Source organism: Salpingoeca rosetta (genome assembly GCF_000188695.1).
Source record: "Salpingoeca rosetta unplaced genomic scaffold supercont1.10, whole genome shotgun sequence".
NCBI classification, from domain to species: Eukaryota; class Choanoflagellata; order Craspedida; family Salpingoecidae; genus Salpingoeca; species Salpingoeca rosetta.
In genome coordinates this window covers 12501-27500 of record NW_004754924.1, presented here as the reverse complement: position 1 = coordinate 27500, position 15000 = coordinate 12501, and the positions used below count along the sequence as shown (strand labels likewise).

The following is a 15000-nucleotide window of genomic DNA, read 5'->3' as shown; positions in this document are numbered from 1 at the left end:
ACCGGCAATCAAGAAGCGCCTGCCTCAACTTGAGGAGTACCATTCCTACTTCAATTCGTACAAGCGCCGAAAGCACTCAACAACGCCAGATGCGACACCACCCAGGGTCACGTTTGGACCATTGCAGATTCACCTGACTTACGGCTGGAGAGGCAAGGAGGAGTTCGAGACGCTCAGTGACCGTGGTCAAGCACCTGGCACCGTCCGCAGCTATCCACACACATCTGATCGCAGTGGCGCATATGACTGCAAGGGGCTGGTCCACGTGGACGGCATCACGCTCAGTCAGAATACGTGTGTCAACGCAGCAGAGCCAGAAGAGCTGATGAAGCGGTTCACCTATCACAGCATCAAGGCCATGACCAAACTCAGCAAGCGACAGTGGCTGCTTCAGCTGGATTCGTCAACAACAACCGACCTAAAACGTGATCCTCACGCCTGCCGGTCTTCGAGTCGCGGCTACAATGCACTCAACCGCAGCCACATCGACAAGCCGTCAACCATGTCGCACCAGGCGTTCTTGCAGTTGGGCGGCCTGCGTGCGTTCCCACGACAGCAACTGCGCCAGCTCTGCATCGCCCTGACCGAGAACAGGCTGTCGCTTGATGATGTGCTGGTGCAGCATGTGGTGCGCCAGCTGATGTATGAGGTGGGCGGTATTGAACGCAGCGATGTGGCAAGCGAGGGCCACAGTGGCATGTGCCTCACGTGGAAGCGTGACTTCTTCGTTGGAGATCTGCGCGACGTGCTGGCGGCCAAGCTTCAGGCATACGCTGAGAGTATTGAGCTGTCGCCACGGCGGTTCAAGGAGCTGAGGCTGCTTGGGGAGCTGGCAGCTTTTGTGGCCAGCTACGACACTGACGATGGGTGCGAAACACAGGCAAGCAGCGACAGTGCAACGTGCATGGATACCGTCCGGCACTTTGCTCGGGCTGCAACAAGATGGGCAGAGCAGCTGCGAGTGAAGATGGAAAACATACGCCAAGCAGGCGCAGCTGTAACCGAACAGGAACGAGCGGAAGAGAAGTTGCAGCTGCGCGACATGGGCGTCCGTCGTTGTCTCATGCTGCAGCTGGCCCTGCTGTGCTACGCCGGCGGGCACCTGACGCAAGAGGATGTTAAAACCATGTGTAAGCTCATCGTCCTGATCAAGGCTGCCCGACCAACACACAAAGGCGGAGAGTCTTCGCAGTCACCAGGCCAGAGCAAACTCGGCGCCAGCGTGGAGCAACTTGAGCTTGAGGAGGCCCGGCTGTGGGAGGCATGCCTGAACGTGACAGCCCGCCGGCTCGGCTCCATCTTCAGGCATCTGGTGGAACCCGCCACCAGCGAACCCGCCATCAGCGACATCACTGATGGTGGTCACCACTGCCTGACAGCGGCTGTGCAGGCTATTTTCACGTCAGCGCCATGTGGTCTGCGCTGGGAGTTCGAGCACAATACGGCCTGCTTCCACGCCTCATATGAGCGTGACGGTGCACCTCACCTCTACTCCATCAATGTGGTGACAGGGGAGGTCTTGTACGACGGGCTGCCACCACAACGCCTCCCCGAGACGATGGTCAATGACGAAATATACAAACGTGTCTTTGGTGAACGCAATTTCGTCGTCGTGAGGAGTGGCGCCAGCATGTTTGAGACAACTGACGTCATCAACCATCGCCTGTACGTGTTCCACCAAAACCCACGAGATCACGCCCTCGCAGCGGTTGAGGAGGTCCGAGAAGACGAGTTCCATTTGAGCAAGGAGGAGCAACGTTGGACGCTCGAGCTTGTCCCGGCCACGGCAGATCTCACATCTCAGCTGCCTGTCTGCCTCCAACAGCTACACACGGCTTGGTACTGCCGCGCGCAAGGCGTTCTGGTGCTGCGCAACCACTTCTTCCTCGACAAAGCTGTTTACTTCATTCTCGTGCGAAACAGCGAACCGACTGAGGACACTGCCACGTGTCCTTGGACGTGCTTCCGCATTCCCGCCAACAAGCGGCTGACGCCTTGGCACGAGCTGTTTGATGGAATCTCAGCTGGGGGTTGTGACAACAGCATCGTCAGCAGCAGCAGTGGCAACAGCGGCAGCGGCAGCAGTGGCAGCGCTTCCTTTGATCGGCTCATGCATGTCAGTAGCAAACCACCAGATGCCGACGCGAACGACAACAACGATGGTGGAGGCACAGCAGAGGCGATTCTTCGTGCGCTGGCCAAGTTTGAAGACCGACAGTACATTCACGTGCTTCACCAGCCGTCCCAAAACGATGCCGTCGTCTTTGAGCTGCCACGCTTCCGGCTGTCGTTCAAGCTGGACAAGAACACCGGCGAGCTGGACTCGTGTGACTACAAGCACTACCGCCTCGCCCGCCAACAGCTGTGGCACGACACGCTGCGCGGCTTTGTGCGGTACTTGGTGCTCGAGCTGGACGAAGAAGCAGTGGCGAAGGATGGCGGGCTTGTGCACACGAGCGATCCCAAGCACAAGCTGCTGGTCCCCGATGGCGGAGTGAAGTTCATGCTCTTTGGCCACGCTGTCGCTCAGGGTAATGCTGGTGTTGCGGATTCTTTCAACACAAGCAGTGAAGATGAGAAAATGAGCACCACCCCTTGGACGCGGTCTGCGTTCGCCAGTCTTACACTCCTGAGCCACGAATGCGACAGCAAGCAGGACCATTTTGCGTTTGATGAGCACCATCGATTCAAGCAGCTGCAGGCCACAACTATCTGGGGTCGCCTCCACCTGGCTGCTCTGTACGCCGCCACGAGCACGCTCATGCCGGAACCACGGCAGAGCATGACGGGCTTTGAGAACGCCATGTCGCTTGTGCGGCGGAGCGTTGTGGACCGACCCCTGAACGAGGACGAGAAAGAAACACTGGGAAACGTCATGCACCTGGCGCCACTCGCACCAGGCCTCGCCATCGCTTGCCATCTGATGTGGAAGCGCAGTCGGCAGTTGCTGTTTCTTTACCCAGACGCTCCTGAAGCTGAGAAGACACAAGACCGACCCCAAGAAGAGGAGTGTGTCGCATTTGACGATCGCTTGCTGGTGGCTTACAGGAGTCAAGTTGAAGCAGGGCTCGTGAACCCTCGACTGCAGCTTAGCAACGCAGAGGCCCGCCTCGTGTTTGGACACAGCGCGCCCCGTGCACGACAGCACCGCGTTGTGTTACAGGCAGAAGAGCCTGGCGACCGACGGGCACATGCAGTTGACAGTCTTGTGCAGGAGATCTCGCAAGATGAAGAGACATTGAAGCAGCTTACCTGCGAGGCAAAGAAAGTGAAGAAGAGCAAGAAGAAAGGTCGTTCTGCGAACCTGCTTGACAAGTGCAAGCTGCCTTCGACGGAGATGGCAGAGACGCATGTCAGCAACCTTGAACAGAGCTGTAAATTGCACGCCAAGTCGAAGCAGTACACGCTGGCGGCGCCTGCACCCCAGATCAAGGCTGATGTGAAGGGCATGTTGGATAAGTTGTGCACTCGGAAGCACAGAATTGAGAAGTCGCTGAGGGCCACGCTGAGCATCTCAGCCAAGGCAGCCAACAAGCGTGAGTGCTTGCACCAGTGGCGCGCGTTCAACGCCGGCCGTTGTGCAAACCTTGCACCGCTCATGACGATGCGGGATCTCGTGGTTCTGTGCGCCAACGCACACGAACACGATGTGGAGTTCCTGTTGGACATGAACCCGTTTCTCACGCGATCAGAGTGCTCCAAAGTCAAAGCCGCCACTGTCATGTGGATGCAGTTGTGTGTGCTGGAGGACAGGTTGCGGCGCATCCTCGCCTACCTGGAGCAGCTGCTGAGCACAGACATCGACGCCACTGAGAAGAAAGGTATTGAGACACTGCTGGTGCAGGAGCTACGATGCAAACGCACTTGGGACGCAAAGGCACATCCGTACTGGCTGGCATTTGAGGTGGACGGCGGGATCCAGATTCGCCCCAAACAGTACCGCGTCGCAAAGGAGATGATGGACGGTAGCAAGCGCAACAAGGGCGTCATCATGCAACTTAACATGGGCGAGGGCAAGACAAGGGTCATCGTTCCCATGCTGCTGCTGCACCAGTCGCTTCAAAATCGGCAGACCAGGTCCGCTGACAGCGCTGGACACGTGCCCCGCGTGTTCTTCCTGCCGCAGCTTGAGCACCAAGCGTTTGAGGACCTGCATCGCTACCTGTGTGCCGGCGCCATCTCATACCGCTTGCTGCGACTGCCGTTCCATCGACACATGCAAGTGACACCGGAGAACCTGGGCGTGCTGTGCAGCGTGCTGGAAACTGCGGCGCGAACAGAACCGTTTGCCGTCGTCACGACACCGTCCGCATACCTTTCCCTGCAGTTGAAGAAGGACGAGCTGCAGCTGTGTCCGAGCGCTGCAACACGGGCTTTCAACGATGTCTACCCGGGAGGCAGCTCAGAGCGCTCGGGAGGTACTGGAAGCACTGGCCGCCAAATCTCACGTGGTGATGAAGATCAGCAGCGGTTTGTTGAGAAGAGCGTTGCGGGGCTGACGCGTGTTCTTCATGGGCTGCCGTACGTTCACATCTATGATGAGAGCGACGAGATTCTGCGCCACACGTTTCAGCTCATCTATGCCGCTGGAGACAGCACGCCTCTACCCGATGCACAACATCGCGTGCGTGTCACACAAGCCTTGTTGCGGGTGCTGCACAACTGCAAGGAGGTCTCGACGCCATTCAACCAACCTACCGAAGCTGCGCAAGCATCGCCGTCGAAGGCAGCCAAAACGAAGGGGAAGGTGAAGGTGAAGAAAGGCGGGATGCCAAAGGCAGCAGATTTCGAGCGCGGCAGCCAACGTCAACCGACTGCACGCCAGCATGTGTTTTGTGAAACAGCCCACCAAAACGTGCTATCTTGGCACTCATCAGGCTGTGCAGGCGGCTGGAATGCCCTGCAGCTGATATCCGGCAAGTCACTCACCAAGGCTTTGCCGGTGATGCACAAGGAGGTGGTGCGACGGCTGCTCGACAACCCGCCAGAGGAACTGGACTGGATGCGGGAGTTGACGCACCACGAGAGGGCGTGTGTGATTGCCTTCGCCACCACTGCTGAAATGGGATGGGAGCAGTTCCTCGCCCGATTTTCGCAACCACCAAAGCCAAAGCAGAAACGCCAAGGCCGCCCAGACGAGGCGTCAGGAACGTCATCTAATGTGAAGAAAACCTTTGCCATGGCGGCGCAACGTCAACATCACGCGCCCAAACTGCATGGGAGGACTCCATCCGAATCTCGCGAAGCCTTGGTCCCTGACGACGCCACGGATGCTGACACCACAGAAGTACCAACGGATGATACGCGGCAAGAGTGGATCCAGCACCACAAGCTGGACATCCTCGCCCTACGCGGGCTGTTGAGCACGGGGAAGCTGTTTGCAACGTTGCAGAAGCGCCACCGTGTTCACTTTGGGATTGCTGAGAGGCGAAACAAGCGTGTCGCTGTTCCGTTTCGCGCCAACGACACGCCATCAGAGCGAGCCGAGTTTGTGGACATTGAAACCAACGTCTGCTTGACGCACATCTCCTTTCTACAGCGCGGGCTCCAAGAGCACGAGCTTCGAGAAGCTGTGAAGAAACTTCTTGAGCTGCCACAGCCACAGCGTGAGCTGCACTACAATCGCTGGTTTGCAGGAAGCAAGTCAAAGATGGAAGAGGAGGACGCAAAGCACGCTAAGCACGCTCGGAACACAAAACATGCCGAGGACGCGAAGGACGCTGAGAATGCGACGTATTCAAAGCACGTGCAGCTGCTGGACAGAGAATCGAAGCTGGACTTGTCAAGCGCAGAGCAATGGCAGTTGTTGCGAAAGTACTACTCTGGCAACATGGAGACCGTGTTCTTCTGGGTCAACGCTGTTGTGATGCAGGAAGACATGCGGCAGTACCCATCTCGCCTCACCAAGACACCGTGGAGCATCACAGACACTGACCGCGAGTGGCCTGCACATGACAGCCCACCCAGTGACCGCGTCCACCGCCAGTGCGGGTTCTCTGGCACAAACGACAACAACATGCTGCTGCCCTCGCACGTCGCACCTTTGGACTTGTCTCATAGCACAAGTCTTGACGAGCATTTGCGTGAGGTTGCAGCAACCAACGGCAAGATGGTTAGCTGCTTGCTGAGCGACGTTGTCGGTATTGAGGTGGTGTCTGGCAACCCTGACGTGGACATGTGGGAGGCGGTGCTGGATCAAGCGCTGGAGCTGAAGGTGGACGCCATCATTGATGCGGGCGCACTCCTAGCGGGGGTCAACAACAACCACGTCGTGGACAAGCTGCTGGAGAAGCTCCAAGAAAAGCAGCTGCAAGGGACCGCAGTGCCGACTGCAGTTGCATACTCTGAGCGTGGCGATCAAGAGGGCGTCGCTTGGTACTTGAAGAGCTGCCACGGCGAGAAGTGGCCCAGGGCGAGTGCCCCCATCCGCGAGCGAGACGCGCTGGTTCTCTTTGACCAGCATCAATGTCGTGGCGCAGACTTGAAGCTGAAGCAAACCGCAACGGCAGCACTGACCATCAGCCCTGGCCTCAGCAAGGATGCCCTGATGCAAGCCGCTGGTCGGCTGCGTCAGCTTGGCCGCGGACAGAAGATTGTGCTGCTGCTCAGCAAGCAAGCAGAGCAGCTGGTCCGGGAGAGCCAGCTTGGAGCGCAAGGCAACGCCTCTTCAGGTGCTGCTAAGAAGGGCAGCAGTCAGTCAATCGAGACAGCGCATGTGTTGCAGTGGATTGTGAGCAACACGATCGCAGCGAGCCAGAATCACCTGACATTGTGGGCGGCACAAGGAACTGCGTTTGGCGCAACCAAGCGCGTCCCAAATCTCACCAAGCAGCCAGAAAAGCTTGGCCTGGAGGTTTTGTACGAGTGTGCGCGAATTGCCGAGCCAACGGCCAAATTGATGCAAAAGCTGAGAGCTGATATCGTGGGAGATGCAGCGACTGAAACAGTCGCAGACGAAGGCAGTGATCCCATTTTCACTCAAATACTGGACCTCTGTGAGGTGTTTGGCGTCAGAGAAGTCGAGGCTGGTGCCGCTGACCAGGAGTGCGAACGCGAGCTGGAGCGTGTGCGAGAGCAGGAGCAAGAAAAGCAGTCTGAGAAGCCCCAAGCCATTTCCACGATCGAAGAGCCATGGAAGTTTGAGTGTGTGCTGCGACAGCCCGACCCAAGCGTGCACGTGCTTGGGTTTTTGACGCTGCAGAGTATTCTTGATGAACGACTGCAGACCATTGCCTGGGCCGACGTTGGTGTCCCCATTTACTGCACGTGCAATTATGCACGGCCTTCAGTGAGGTCTGCTTGGTACCGACGCTTGGACGGTGATGAAGCGCCGCTGCCACCGGAGCTGTTGCCGGTCGACATGCTGTTGGTGTACCCCAACAAGCGCGGTGTTGTCATTCTGACGCAATATGATGCAGAGCACCTCGTGCGTATCTACCAAGCTGAGGAATTGTGGGGTGCAGTGGACCCCAAGGTCGGGGCGTCAGCACGGCACAAGCGTCACTACACAGAGGTGCCTGCGCTTATCCATCTTTCTCAACTGCAAATGAGCGAGAATGAAGCCGTTCCTGGTGTGTTATCCTTGAACATTCAAACAGAGCCGGCAGACCGTGAGCGATATGCATTGCCCATTGCAGCTGTGGCCGCACTGCGGTTGCTCAACGGAGACACGCAATTCAACGGCATTGACGGCAAGCCTCATGAGGGGATGAAGAAGGAAGTGGACGAAATTCTCCTCCCAACGGCAGAGTCGCGCAAGCATGCCTTGCTGCTCCCACAACTTCATCAACTTTCTCACACAATCGATCAGAGCGAGCTCGAGCGCATCTGCAAGCGGATGCCTCGCACAGCAGAGTGAAACACTGACGTTGGGTTGTTGCTGCTGGTTGTGGTGCCGTGTGTGTGTGTGGGGGGGGGGGTTGGGGCGCCTTTTTGCGTATGTGTTGTGTTTGGATACATGTTGCTAGTTGAGAGAGTTCAGGGTGGAGGGTGCGTGTGTTGTGTGGCTTCACGTTGCTTCTTTTACTTCTCCTTTTCGTTCTTCTTGTGTTTGGTTCCTTTGAGTAAAGCACCGCGTTATGCACTGAATGATCAGCGACTGCATGTTTGTGTGTATGCGATGTGATGCTGAGGTGCAGCATGGGTGTTTGAGGCAGCACAAACAACACACAAGCGAGCGAGCCATTCCATCCCACACACTAACGCGGGGATGCAAACCACATCACGGGACGTTTCAGCTGACACAGAGGTAGAGGTGCAACACAGCCATGCGTGGCTGTTGCCGTTGCTCGTGGTGGTGGCAGCAGTGCTGGGATGATGATGAAGATGTGGGAGGTGAGGGTGGTGTGTACTGGCAGCACTCGATCACAACAGGTGCGATGATGGTGGCTGCTGTTGTTGTCCTGGTGGGGTATGCGGCACCGACGTGGAATTGCAAGCGCGCATGCGTGCGTGTGAGCGGCTGCAGCAGTTGCTGTGTGTGATGGGTGGGATCGCGTGTGCACCCGTGCAACCAAAGAGACGAGGTTCCAGGAACTCGTCGGCCTTGCACTTTGACGCGGTGAAGCCCATGACGGTGATGTCGCCAGAGACGGACCGGTTGAAGAGGCGAGCCGTTAAGTCCTCGTTCAGGGAGGCGACAGTGGCAATGATGGAGCCCTGACGGAGGTCGATGCGCAGAATGAATCTGCGACGCGTCCTGGGTCGTGTTGATGGACTGCACCAGCGCGGCCTCAAACGCCTCGCGACCCGACTGCGTGCCGGCATGGGCGTTGAACTTGGCGTCAAAGTCGAGCGAGACAGAGTACGCAGGCACACACGCAGGGTGGGAGCGCTTCAAACTGCGTCGCTGATGGTGGCGCAGAGGCGGTCCGTCGTGGCCGTGGGCGCCAACACCTCGCACTCCGTGCTCTGGCACGAGCGCACGCGCTGGCACTCGCGGTCGTTGACCAGCGACGGCGCAACGAGCTCGTACTTTGTTTGACAGGCACTGTGTCCACGGCGAGTAGATGCCTGTGGTTCTGCGTCGTGGGCGTGAGCAGGCGTGAGATGAACGTGGTGTTGTTGGGGCACGTGTGGCCCATCTGGCACTCGCGGTCCGTGCTGATGGTGGGCGCAGCCGTCTCAAACGAGCGAGGCTCGCAGGGCGACACGCGCGTGCAGACATCCGTGTTGCTGTGGTGGCAAAACCAGCCCTCGATGCAGCGGTGGCACTGGCGGTCGGTGAAGATGGTGGGGCGCATAGTAGGGCGCACCACCTCCTCGTAGCCGAGGTCGCACTCCGGCACAGGCGTGCAATCACGCTGGCCAGAGAGGGCGGCAAAGTCCACGCCAACCTGGCACGGTATGCACGGCGTACACGTCGTGTGCTGGGGTTGCGGTCCAGGTCGGGGGTGCCGGCTGGGCACAGGAACTGCTCGCAGGAGCCACTGGAGCCCTCAGGCACATAGTAACCGTAAGGGCACGGCAGGCAGGCGGTGAGCGGGTTGCGGTCGTGGTCGATAGTGCCGATGGGGCACGGCTCGCACTTGGCGTCGGAGGTGGAGGTGGGCGCGCGGATGCGCTGCTCACAAGGGTCGCACTTGGCGATGAGGTGGCACAGGCGGTGCGCTCGTACTCCGTCGACGGGTTGCACTGGGTCAGGTCGCGGCAGATGCGGTCGGTGGTCGGCGTGGCGGTGGGGAACAGCTCAAACTGGTCCTGGTGGCACACGCCGAGCGTCGTGCACTCCGTGTCGCTGATGGCGGTGCATGGCGCGCTGCAGTACTGCTCATCAGAGCACGTGCTGCACTGCTGGCACGACACATCGGTCTCCCGAGTCGCAGGCGCGCAGGATGTATGTGGTTGGCGGGCACGCGGAGCAGCCGGCGCACTGCACGTCCTCCAGCGCGGAGCAGGCGCGAATCTCGAAACGACCACTGGGGCACTCGGAGCACTCCGTGCACTCGCTGTCAGAGTCGAGCGTGGGCGCCTGGCTTCTGGAAGGTGCCCAACTCGCACTTGCTCACGGCCATGCGTGGAAATGTACTCTGAGGCCGCGCAACGCGACACGGGCACGCACGTGTCCTGGACGCACTTTGCGGCAGAGGCGGTCGTGCTGGCGTGTGGGTTCGCATAGCGAATCTCTTCCTCATCCGGGTCACACTGCATGACGGAGCGGCACGCCTCGTCGACGGTGGCGGGGTCGCTGTCGTGGTGGTCGTGAGCCGGTGCGGCAGGTGAAGCTGGAGCAGGAGCCGTGGGAGCCCACCTTCGTGTAGTGGCTGGCGGGGCACATCTGGCAACCCGTGGGACCGTCGCTGTCCTCGTCGATGGTGCCGGCCGAGCAGTCGTGGCACACGCGGTCCGAGGAACAGCAGGTTGGCGCGGAGACCTCTTCCTGGCCGCGCTCGCACTCCTCAATGAGCTCGCATTTGCTGCCGCCAATGGATGGGGAGAACTCCGTCACGCTGTCGCACGGCCGACGGTCGGCTGGATCGGCGTCGTAGACGAGGATGAAGCCAGCGCTGCACTCGCACGTGTCTGTGCAGCCTGGGCAGGGGCGGCGTGCCTTCTGGCGAATGGTGTCGCGGATGCCATCCTCGCCCGGGTCGGAGCTGCACACGTCAAGCACCACGTCGAGTTGCTCGTCCGTGTGCTCGGCACGCACCATCTCCTCAAACAACTGCGTGACGAGCTTGTTGCATGTGAGCGTGTCGCAGGAGCACAGGCGGTCCGTGGTGAGCGTGGGCGGGATGGTCTCGATGAAGGGCTCCTCGCACACGCTGGTGGGGAAGCACGAGGCGCGTTCCGGCAGCGGCTGGTACTCCGTACCAAAGGGTGCAGCTCACGCATGCGCGGTCGCGCACGGCGTTGTCAGAAACAGATTCCTTCTGGCCAGGCTTGTACTCGGTCCATGGGGAGCAGACGGTGTCGGAGGACAAGGAGCATGGGGTGGAGGCCCAGGTGCCCATGCCACACCTAGTGCATGGCACGCAGCGGTGGTCCTTGGCGTAGTAGTTGAGAGGGCAATCGGCAATGCGCGACTGATGAGTTTGCCGTCGCACAGGAGGCAGTTGGTGGCATCTGGTGGAGTGGCACTTGGCACATCCGTTGCTGAGCTCATACTCGCCATCGTCGGGGCACTCGCTGATGCAGCGGCCGTTACTGGAGGTGAGACTTGAATCCGCAGACCGTGCACTCATCGATGTCTAGAGGGGAGGGTGTGGAGGTGGAGGGGAACATGGGGTGAGAGGCAATGAAAACACTGTTGTGAGTATTGAGGAACCGTGGACTGCTTCATCTTCTCAAGGTCACAGCACTCATATGAGGCTTTGAGGACAAGCACACACACACACACACACACACACACACACACACACACACACACACACACACACTCAAAGCCAGCACAAGTCGACGTACCATTGGTCCGTGATGAAGCTATCTTTGAGGACCCGGCGCACGGCGTTGTTGTTCACCGTGTCGCTTGTCGTGCGGTTGTGCTTCACAGCCTGCTCCAAGTAGCCGTTTGTGGTGAAGTATGCCTCCCCGAGCTCCATGTCCGCGCCGCCGTTCAGCGTCTTTGCGACGGCGTCGACGAAAGTCGCGGGCGTGCTTGTTCGCGACAACCATGTTTGAAAATCGCACCGCAGTCAGTTCCAATCGTCACCATGTCACGCTTCCACTGCCTGCGCACGACGTCGTTGAGCAGCATGTTGTTCGCACACGGAGAGGGCACGCCGTTGATGTTGGGGTACGAGCACATGGCAGTGAGTGCCCGCGCTTGTACTGCACATGAAACACATGGCAGCGGGGAGCGGGATGAAGATGAGGAAGTGGGAGGTGGGGGGATGGCGCAGGCATGGTGACGTGGATGAACTGACAAGAAATGTTGATGGGTTGCACACGAGCTGACAACACACACACGCACACACACACACACACACACACACACACACACACACACACACACACACACTCGGTGTCCCAGAGATCAAAGGTGGAGATGTTCCGGTTGAATGCCATGCGGTTTGTCTCGACCGAGTACGCGTCAATGTGCCTGAGACCTAAATGCGATGGAGCGGTGACAGCAGTGTAAATGACACGACCACCACCAAGTGTGCAAATGAGGCAGCGTCGCTGACACGGTTGTGCGCGTTTGCATACACATGTGTGTGAGTGTGGATGCGTGTGTGTACCTGCTGCCATTTTCTTGTACTTTCTGTCTGGGCCGTTCTGGCAGCCGGCCAAGTAAGCAGCAGCATCCTCGCCGCTCAAGAAGGGATCTCAGAGGTTGAGAGGGGTGCAGTGAAGATGAGTGGGTGGGCCTGCAAAGTGAGTGAGTGAGTGAGTGGGGGTGAGTGTGAAGGGGGTTGGTGGCATGGGTGCAACTGTTGTAGAGTGATCGCATGGGTGTGGGATATGCACCAGCATCAGCAACACGTGATGCAGGGCACACCTGCGAGTCCGATCTTCTGCAAGACGCCGCCGCGCCTGTGCCAGTTGAGATTGTTGAAGGCGTGCATCTCCGTGGATATGACCTGGAAGCGAAGGACCAGTGGCGGGACGAGGACGGAGGGAATGAACGACAGTAGCTTTGATCAAGAAGAAGAAGACATAGCAGACGTAGGCACACACACACACACACACACACACACACACACACACACACACACACACACACACACACACACACACCCTCGGTTGAAGGCTGCGCCAAGACCCTGTGGGGCCAATGAAGGTGGTGGCACACTTGTCCTGGCTGATGCACGCAGCGGCAACGGCCGTATTCGTCTCCACCAGATACAGATACGGCGGAATGTCGAGCCTGCAACCCACGCACACATGTGAGCATGAAGAGGGAGGTGGTGTTGCTGTGTGAGCAGTGGTGGTGGCGGTTGATGCCGCTGTGGCACGAAGAAGTGAGGAAGGAAACACAAGCAGACAGAGTCACAAGTCACTGCGTGGGCTGAATGTCCTTTCTCACCTCTTGACGCCATCGCCAAGGAAGGCACATGGGCTGGTGACGGGATCAGGGCCAATGAGACCGGCCTTTTCCTGAAGACTGAGGCGTCCAATGAGGTCGTGGAGGCGGGCACCGATGGACAGACTCGTGTTAGCGCAGAACGGCAACTCCTTCGTCGCTGCAGACAGGCACGCATGGCCTGATGAGGCAAGATGCAACAGCAGACACGTATGAGCTGAGTGGGTGGTTATGTGTGTGTGTGTGTCTGTGTGTGTGTTGGAATCACCTGTTGGGAACGGGTTTGCCGGAATAGTTTGCCCGGATTGATGTTCATGCGATTGGCTGCTCCGCACATCTCGGTGGACGCCCCCGTGCATGGCTCATTGCAGTCGGAGGAAGGCTGGATAAAAGTGTGTGTTGGGTGGGGGAGGGGGGAGTGAATGCTGGTCGCATACATTAATGCACACACACACACACACACGGATGCGCACGCAAGCCGCTTCACACACACACACAGACACACACACACACACAGACACACACACACACACACACACACAGACAAACACACACACACACACACAGACACACACACACACACACACACACACACACACACCTTCATCTTGGTGCATTGAACTTGAGCTTGAGACGACGCTCGCCACAGTGGCTGAACAGCACACACAGCACACAGCCACCAAGGCACACGCACACGCACAAGCACGCACAAGCACGCACAGACACAGACATGCACAGGCACGCACAGGCACGCACACGCGGGGGCGAACAGCTTGATAAGGAGCAGTGCTCTGCGTGGAGGAACGAAAGGGAAGAGGGGTAACAGCTGCTGTGCTGCTTGCGACCGGGACAAAAGCACGGCAAGCCAGCCAGCAAGCAGGCAGTGAACAACCATAAACCAGTCTCATTCTTTGCCCGTTGCATTCATGTGTGACAAAAGCCACAAACACTGTCAGTCAGCCCACCGTCTGGCAACAGCATCCAAGATGCACTCAGCAAGGGCAGTGGCAACTGCGATTGGGGGTTAGGTGGCGTCGTCGCCAGCAACGGCCTCATCTACGGCATCCGTCCCTGTGATACAACTCCCACCACCTCTGTGCTCATCATCAGCCCATCAACAACAGCAACAGCAGTGACAACAGCAGCGACAGCAGCAGTGGATGACACGACCACCATCAACAGTCTGCAAACCGGTTGAGCCATGTGGGCACTGCAGACGGCGTGCTGGCTGTCTCACAACACCCTCCTCTACGGGTCTGACCACTGATCGCAGCACGAACACAGCAGACACCACCATGCTTGGTGGGCTGCGACACGGCGGATGCAAGTGGATCAGCGGCGTGGCTGCGGACAATGACCTTTTCCTGCCACGGCATTCCATGCAACTCGCCATCCATCCTCATCGTCGATTCAGCCGCAAATGCGGTGGACACAACCACGCTGTCCGTTCCAGATGTGGTACGGTGGTGGGTGTTGGGTGGCAACGGCTTGCTGTGTCGCATGCCCTGGCTCGTCCATCACATTCCTCCTCGTCAATCCACGATGCTGACACAGGTAGGTGTGTGTGTATGTGTGTGTGTGTGTGCATGTATGTGGTGGAAGAGGGATGTATATGGGGTTGGCACGCACCATGTGCGACTGCTGATGCTTACACGCTTCCCCCAATCCTGTCTGTTCCATCTCATCACACCACTTCAGTGGATTCCACCACCGTGACGGCCTCGATGTGTACATGCCACCCTTCTCCATGGTGACATTCATTCATGCACACCGGAGCAGCGACGCGTTCCGCCCACACAAACAGGCAATACCTCGTCACCTTCAGGTGTGTACATGCATGCGTGTTGTGACGTGGTGCGGTGTGAGGTTCGATGTTCACTGCTGTTGCTGTGAGGGTTGGTGTCGCTCACTGCACCACCACTCGCGCTTCTTGTAGCCGCTGCAATCTCACTCCAAACCTGTCGGGGTGCCGCTGCTTGACGTGTGTCTTCTTTCCCTGTTGTGCAGGGGCACCACCAAGTCTGCTCGCTCTGATG

General features: G+C 58.5%; 3 protein-coding genes across 3 annotated transcripts in view; 2 read left to right on the top strand and 1 right to left on the bottom strand.

Annotated features, from left to right (window-relative positions):
- The window catches only part of PTSG_04309 (uncharacterized protein), an 11269-nt gene extending 3334 nt beyond the window's left edge, over positions 1-7935 (top strand). The window contains exon 3 of the mRNA XM_004994339.1: positions 1-7935. This exon is cut by the window's left edge and continues 2529 nt beyond it. Coding sequence (XP_004994396.1) covers positions 1-7858 — 7858 coding nt within the window. The 3' untranslated portion in view covers positions 7859-7935.
- Positions 7936-8225: 290 nt separating this feature from the next.
- Positions 8226-13323, bottom strand: PTSG_04308 (uncharacterized protein; the record flags this gene model as incomplete). Its single annotated transcript, XM_004994338.1, has 19 exons — positions 8226-8402; positions 8537-8658; positions 8723-8848; positions 8896-8973; positions 9000-9335; positions 9359-9526; positions 9571-9765; positions 9791-9970; positions 10000-10223; positions 10294-10763; positions 10813-11189; positions 11436-11561; positions 11651-11769; positions 11958-12047; positions 12180-12266; positions 12440-12521; positions 12679-12808; positions 12968-13124; positions 13233-13323. 19 exons carry the CDS (start codon positions 13321-13323, stop codon positions 8234-8236), a joined length of 3327 nt encoding a protein of 1108 aa, XP_004994395.1. The 3' UTR covers positions 8226-8233.
- A 936-nt stretch (positions 13324-14259) lies between these two features.
- PTSG_12156 (uncharacterized protein) overlaps positions 14260-15000 on the top strand; it is a gene marked incomplete at both ends in the record, with an annotated part of 6021 nt that continues 5280 nt past the window's right edge. The window contains 3 exons of the mRNA XM_004994337.1: positions 14260-14389; positions 14744-14789; positions 14972-15000. The exon at positions 14972-15000 is cut by the window's right edge and continues 37 nt beyond it. Of these exons, the coding sequence (XP_004994394.1) occupies positions 14260-14389; positions 14744-14789; positions 14972-15000 (205 nt within the window). The remainder of the gene's footprint in view (positions 14390-14743; positions 14790-14971) is intronic.